The sequence below is a fragment of the Ceratosolen solmsi genome, unplaced genomic scaffold (assembly GCF_000503995.2).
Source record: "Ceratosolen solmsi marchali unplaced genomic scaffold, CerSol_1.0 scaffold29, whole genome shotgun sequence".
In the NCBI taxonomy this organism is placed as follows: domain Eukaryota; kingdom Metazoa; phylum Arthropoda; class Insecta; order Hymenoptera; family Agaonidae; genus Ceratosolen; species Ceratosolen solmsi.
The window spans coordinates 10,494,858-10,502,479 of NW_011948417.1; the positions used below are offsets into that span (position 1 = coordinate 10,494,858).

Genomic DNA, 7,622 nt, shown 5'->3' on the forward strand with positions numbered 1-7,622 from the left:
AAGAGAAGGCACATGCAGTAGATCCACGAGAAATTACTCATCATCCCGACATAACTATTCCAAAATCTCCAAACGACATGGGAGTGATCAACGGCGAACAAAAAAGGAGAAAGGCATTGGAATCACAATCAATCTCACTCCCAACGTGTCTACTGTAACAAGAGTCAAAAATTCAACGGAAATTATCTATCATGGCCTTCATTCAGAGACCTGTTTCAATCTCTAGTACTTCAAAGCAATAAATTAACTACACTATTTACGGAACTGTCTGGAAGGAGTACCAGAAGAATTAATATCAAGCATGTCATGCTTGTATGGGCAAGTGATAAAGTCTGACATCATCAAGACTCACCATCGTCACCTATTGCACAACTGTCAATCTTCGGTTGGTTAATAAGCGGACCAGCCAGCGGTCTCTCTCACACAGCCACATCAATTACCATAATCACTGAGGATCTGGAAGATACCCTACAAAATCTACTACCAAAAATTCTGGGTACAAGAAGAAGTACCGCGGGAACTCGACGGCAAACTAAATCCAGATCTACAGCAGTGTGAACAGCACTACGAAGGCCACCAGACACGTGCAGGTACTGGAAGATACATGGTAAAAATCCCGCTCACAGAATCACCCGACACGCTCGGCGAATATACAACGTTGTCCATCAATGTCTACTCCGCCTACAAAGACGATTCTGGAGAAACAACTATCGCACGTTATACAGTCAATTCATGACAGAATACGAGAAATTGAATCATATGCGAAGACTATCTGAGAACCACCCGTTCAACCACAAAACTTACTATTTGCCGCATCATGGTGTACTGAAGCCGGACAGCACTACTACCAAGCTACGGGTAGTATTTAACGCGTCAAGCCCCTCATCCTCAGGACGATCATTAAATGACATAATGCATACAGGAGCAAATCTAAATCCAGACATTCTCGGCGTACTAATCTGGATACGCAGACACACGCATTTATTCTCCACAGACATCACGAAGATGTACAGACAAATACTGGTCCACCAAGACGATTGGGATCTACAGCGAATCTTATGTATGGACGAACAAGGCAACGAAGTCATTTACCAATTGACAACAGTCACATACGGAACCAGAGCAGCCCCATTCTTGGCTGTGCGAACACTCCTCCAACTCATAGATGACGAAGGAGACAATTACCCACTCGCTATACCTTCTCTCAAATACGGAAGATACGTAGACGATATCTTTGGAGGTGCAGACAATCTAAACCAATTAGTGGAAACAGCAACACAGTTACGGGATCTCTGCACGGCGGGCGGATTCCCATTGACAAAATGGCACTTCACTAACGAAGAAGTAATCACCGCAATGAAGACACAACAAAATCCTGAACAGCCAGTAAACTTAAGCGAAAATACTACCAAAATTCTAGGACTACAATGGAGATCACACGAAGACGTTTTCACATTCTCAACAACATTGGCCCCTCACGCAACTACCGTCTCAAAGCGCACCATCCTCTCTGACATTGCAAAAATATTTGATCCATTGAGATTCACATCACCAGTAGTAATACGAGCCAAGATACTACTTCAAGAACTATGGCTTCACACAGTCAGATGGGATGAACCCCTCGCAAACGAAGTCATCAACCGATGGCACACCATCAGAATGGAGCTACAATGTTTGAATGAAATAACCATACCTCGATGGTTCAAAACAGAAGAATCATCCATGATAGAACTACATGGATTTGCTGACGCGTCACAACTAGCAATAGCTACCGTCATTTACATGGTAATACACAATGACAACAAGGAACCGACCATCGCACTCATATACTCAAAAACAAGGGTCAATCATACGGAGGTTTTTAGTCTGATCCCAGACAATGTATAAATAAATTTATAATCATTTTTTTGAAAAATATAATATTTGAATACTTACTTTTTAATTAGCAAAATAAGCGATAAAAAAAAGAATCGAAGAATAGTTTACTTACTTTAGGTCTCCTCCATTGAAATTGAAAGGGCGGTGTCTGGTGATAGAAAACAGAAGTTTGGGTCGCAGGAAATTCCGGATCTTCCCAAAGTTCACCTCGTTTTAAGCACGAACGCTTGATTCGCTCGTACTCACTCATTACGTCCTGAAAATAAAATAAATAAAGCATGTAACATTGAACTTACAAGACGGTATTTATATAATTTCTTAATATTTCTTAATCGATATTTTATTTAATTAAATTTAATAAGAAATGTCCGAATAACTCTTAATTTTAGTTCTAAAATATTAATTTATTCATTATATTTATTAATATTGAATTTCTATATATTGAAAAAAAACTAAAAATATAAACTATAATTAATAGTTTTATATTAGTCATCTGATTACTAATATAATCGGTCGTTATACGGTCGTTGTACAAAATATTGTATAACATATTAATAATAACACGTAATAAATAATAAATATATATTTATTTAAAGGTATTAAGTGTAATAATTGAACTTAAATTTTTAAATATTAATAAAATAATTTTTATATTATTTATGTCATAACATTTATTTCATGTTAAGCATATAATGTTTTCCATGTTAAACATTAATTTTTTGCAAATGATTACTTATTTTTCTTATTATTAATTATTATTGATTATATTTTTATAATATTCATTCTTTATTTATAGCTCTAAAACTAAAACAAATTTTTATAAAATTGACTACTGATTTAACAAAATTTTACCCAAATATCATAATTAACTTTTAAACTATTTAGCTTTTGATTTTATGTAGAATAAGATAATTAATAAAACACTATAAAAAATAAATAAAAAAAACTGTCATTTAATACTATTAAAGCTCAATAGGTCATAAAAAGGATTTCATTAAATATTTTTGAGTATATTACATTGTATATAAATAAAAAATATTAAAATTCTGTAAATAGCTCATAAACTAAAAGTATTCAAATTGAATATTAAATGTAAAAACTAATTTGTGAAAGTAAATTTCAGATAAATTTATTTATTTTATAAGACTTTCAAAATATCAGATTTATCAAGATAAGAATTAATGATATGTATTGATTAATTATGTTAAACCTTTTTCAAGAAGAAATAGTATTATTGGATTATAATTAAAAGTTTGCAGGATGCATAATCAATGAATAAAGAAATATTTAACTTTATACTCGCCTAAAATGGATACTATGTATTTATATATTATGGAATTATATATTATATAAGAATATTCTTTATGTAATTTAACTACGAAACACTCATGTAATGCACCGCACTAAAATTTTTTTGTTGCAATCATCTTTTTACAAAACTTGGTGAAAGTGAATAACGATATTTGTTTTCGTTATTAAATTAATAATAATATACAGAAAAAACTAAGTCATTTAAGCATTAGTGTGAGGATTTGACATTACGTAAGTAAAGAAATGGTATTCTACCATGTAATATGCTCACAATAAGGTCGGCGTAGTTTCGTGCGCATGCTGCTTATTCATAGTCCAGATTTAAGAATATTTTAAATGACTTTATTATATTCAGATAAACACTTGTAATTTTATGTAAGTTTTCAGTGTATTAATAAAAGTACCAGAATATGTTTATATAATTATTTACAATCACGACAAGTCTTCACTATGAAGAAATATATATTATATAATACGTTTGAAATATTTGTAATCGTGAAATGTAAATACGTAAAAACTAAATTGAATATTTAAATTCTTTAAGTTCTTTTTCAGCTTGATCATTTTCAAACACACACATATTGGAAAAATCTTGTAAATATACTTTTTCTTTAGTTTAATATAATCGATTAAAAAATACATGTTTTTAGAATGTCTTAAAGCTAAAACAAAATTTCATTCTGATAAAAGACTTTTACATAAGAATACTTTTTTGTAAACAAATCTCTTGATGTAAATAAATTGTAATTATTTTATAGATTAATTATTTTGATAATTTCATATTTTACAAAAAATTATGTAAATATAAAAATTCATGTTTAATTATTTAAAATTTTTAAATGTTATTTTTCCTTTAAACAAAATATCTTATATATTTGTAATTCTTTATTTTTATAATCTTTAAGTAAAAATATATTTAGAATAAATGAGCTGACCTTATTAAGGTATTTATACAAAAATTAATAGATATGAAAATGTTTTATAAAAATTTTTTACAAAAATATAATTCATAAAATATACCAAAATATATAAAATATTCATGATTATCGATAAAGCAATTATAGTAATAAAATTTCTAATTATATCTAGAAGCGCAATAACTGGAAACGTATAAAATAGTGTTGTATTTAAAGTAAACCTAGATTAACAATAAGTATGCCTTATAGTAAGCGAATTATGTTCTGATTATACAAAGAATTTTCACAAATCACTGCTATAGCTACTAGTTATATACTCATTAATGTGCAAAAATGTATACAGTGGGCGACTAACAAGAAAATACCTAACATATAAAGTCGAAAAGCAGCCCTAGCAATCTGCCTAGCATCCACTTTTAACCCGAAGGTCTGTTTCTCAATCAGCAGTGGTTGGACACTGGTCGAACTAGTTTTACGCTTGACTTGCTGGGATGATGACCTTGAAGAGGAAGCAGTGTAGGCATTGACTTAAAAACAGTCGGTTCTCGTCGTTTTGCCGTTCTTGTCTGATTGCTTCCTAACAAGTTGACATTCGATACTACTATTGAAATATCAATACTTGGATAAATTACTGTAAACTTATTATATTTGTTTAGTTCTTAGAGAATTTAGGAAATATTTTCAAGCAATTGCTCTTCAAAACAAAAAGTAATATGTTCGAAATAATTTTTGTTGCTCCCCCTAGTTTTGTTCATCTTAATACCAAAATTCGCTATAAAAAATCTAATCAATTGAAAATATTCGTTATAAATTTTCAAAAAACGAAATTGATTAATTATCAATATATGATTAAAGGTTTAAAAATTATTATAGATACTAAGTATTTCAAATTTCTTTTAATTTAATCTTTTTATTATATTTATGTGTATATATATTATATATGTACAAACCTTTTAATGTAATTATAACAAATAAAGATTAATTAAATGTTTTTCATAATATTTAAAAAATCTAAACAATCTACTATTTTAAAAAGAAAAAAGTGTTTCTAAATGCTTTTAAGATCTAATGCTTCTAAGTGCTTTTTGTTGTAAAATAATACTTTTTAATATTAAAACGAATAGAATACCAATTGAATTATGAATAAAAAACACTTTTAACTTATGTTCTTACGTTATATGATAGCAATCGATATTATGCAATTTTTTTATTTTCAATTTAATTATTTTTACAATATGAAGAACTTGTTAACGTAGATTAATCTAGTAAAAAATATCCTTTTAATGTTAATTATATAGTCTTATATAAAATGTTTTCGAATTATTTATATACGAAAAATATTTATATTACTCAATTGGCTCAATTGGTACGTATATGATATTTTAAATAAATATTATGTTCATAATAATTTTACATATTTAATGTGATTTTATAACCCAATATACTACAACACAAATAATACCAAAATACTTATTTAATTAATAAATAATATTTAAAATAAACAACTATACGATCCAAGCTTATAAGGCTCGATGGTATTTTATGTAGTTCTTGTGAAATAAAGTAAGAAAAATAATAAAAACAGAAACTGAAATTGAAGAAATTATGCAATTCATTTATTTGTTAATGAAGCAGATTATTCATAAGTAAAGAAACAAAATAAAGACAAAGTACTTTTTAGAATTCATTGAGTTTTTGCTTTATTTAAAATTTATCGATGCAAAGCTGATTTTCCAGATTGTATTTTATCTAAATCGCACTTTTTATGCAGTCTCAAACATACATTTGATGTTTAATTTTTTACGAATAATTTAAACCTTTAAATTATAATTAATTAAATATTTCAATTTGAATAATATTTTACTATTATATCAATACATTGTTCATTTTGATAAGTGAGTATTTACTCAAAAATAAAATATGTTTGAAATACTTATTCTTAGGAAAATATATCTCAATTTTAATGAATGTATATTCCCTTTTAATTCATTTTAATAAAATATTATACTATAAATGTCGTAATAAAGATAATTTTCATTGTTCAAATAACTACTGCCATGCACATTCAATTATTATTTGAATTAAGAAGAAATTTACTTTATTGATTAAAGTTTATTTTTTGTGCAGTCTATTTCATTTCTCAATTTTTCAATTTTCAATTCAACATTTCATGGTATCGAACATTCGGATAAAGTCAGGCATTAATTTTTATTACTTTCCATTCTAAAAGTACTTTCTCTTTCGAAACGCAGTTGATTATTTAGCATTCATACGCTTTCTGTGTTCGTCTCTGATTTTACAAGAAATTTTCAGTGCGAACTGCCCAAATATTTTTCTTATTGATAGCTGTACTTTCAAAAATTTCATCAAAATAAACCAAAGACATTTATTTAATGTGAAAATGGTTTTTTTTTAGTAATACCGAAAATTAAATTTACTTCAATTTTGAATGTTTAATAACACTTTTAATATTTGTAAATATATACAAAATTAAAAAAAAAAAATCATTAATCGTAACAATATAAACTAGATAATTAATGATCAGAGAAATAATAAAACAATAAAATTTATTATAGTCTACGTACAATATTGAAAGAGTTATTTTCACCAACAAAAATATTCATTTTAAAAATGAAATAAAAAATAAAGTTTTTATACAAATATTAAATTTATTTATAATAGTAGTAGCTCATATAATTATTAAATTTGTATTTAATTGATATGTTTTTATTTAAATTTTAATATTAATAATTTTACCGTGCATAAAAAATCTGTTGATATACTCTCTATAGCACTATCAACTTCATCGTAGAATTAGAATAAAAAATTAGTATAATTCAGCTATGACAAATGCTATATTTTAATGACTTTTTAAATTAGATTCAATGAATTGATCAACGATTGTATTAATAATTCTTTAAGATTGCTTTAAATTCTATTTTATTCTAATTTTAAACTGTATGTACTGTACTTATTTTATTGCGTCAAAATACCATTATAATTGTTATTATATGTATATTGAAAAATATTGAATACATTGAAAAGTGTTATTTATTATCTTATTCGCTTGATTTTCTAATATTTATAACAATATAATAACATAAATATTAAATTGAACAAATTTTGTTGAATTTCGTAACGCATGTTAAATTTTATTTCATTCACTTCTTGCCACCAAACTAGAATTAAAAATACTTTCTTCTCAGATTTTTTATATAATGCTTTTAAATACAACTATTTAATATAAAATTATATGTATGTTACATCATGAAAATGCTTCAAAATTTTACTTTTTTCCTTCTATTTTCTCTTAATTACGTCTGTATGAATTCATTCGTACGAGACAAATGATTTTGGCTAATAACTAAATAGAACATACCATAAACATCGATATATTATCTGTGATTTTAGAACTAGCCAATGTACCTAGTAGAAAACGAAGAAATCAATATGTTTTAATATAATAATCCTCTCCACAAAACGTAGTTTTTAAAGAAAAAAGTAGAAGAGTGAAAA

The 7,622-nt window shown here is 26.9% G+C and overlaps 1 protein-coding gene across 1 annotated transcript; it reads left to right on the forward strand.

The window, feature by feature from the left end:
- Positions 1–732: 732 nt before the first annotated feature.
- Positions 733–1,865, forward strand: LOC105360044 (uncharacterized). Its single transcript, XM_011496819.1, has 2 exons — positions 733–1,785; positions 1,842–1,865. Exons 1-2 carry the CDS (start codon positions 733–735, stop codon positions 1,863–1,865), a joined length of 1,077 nt encoding a protein of 358 aa, XP_011495121.1.
- The last annotated feature ends 5,757 nt before the right edge of the window (positions 1,866–7,622 follow it).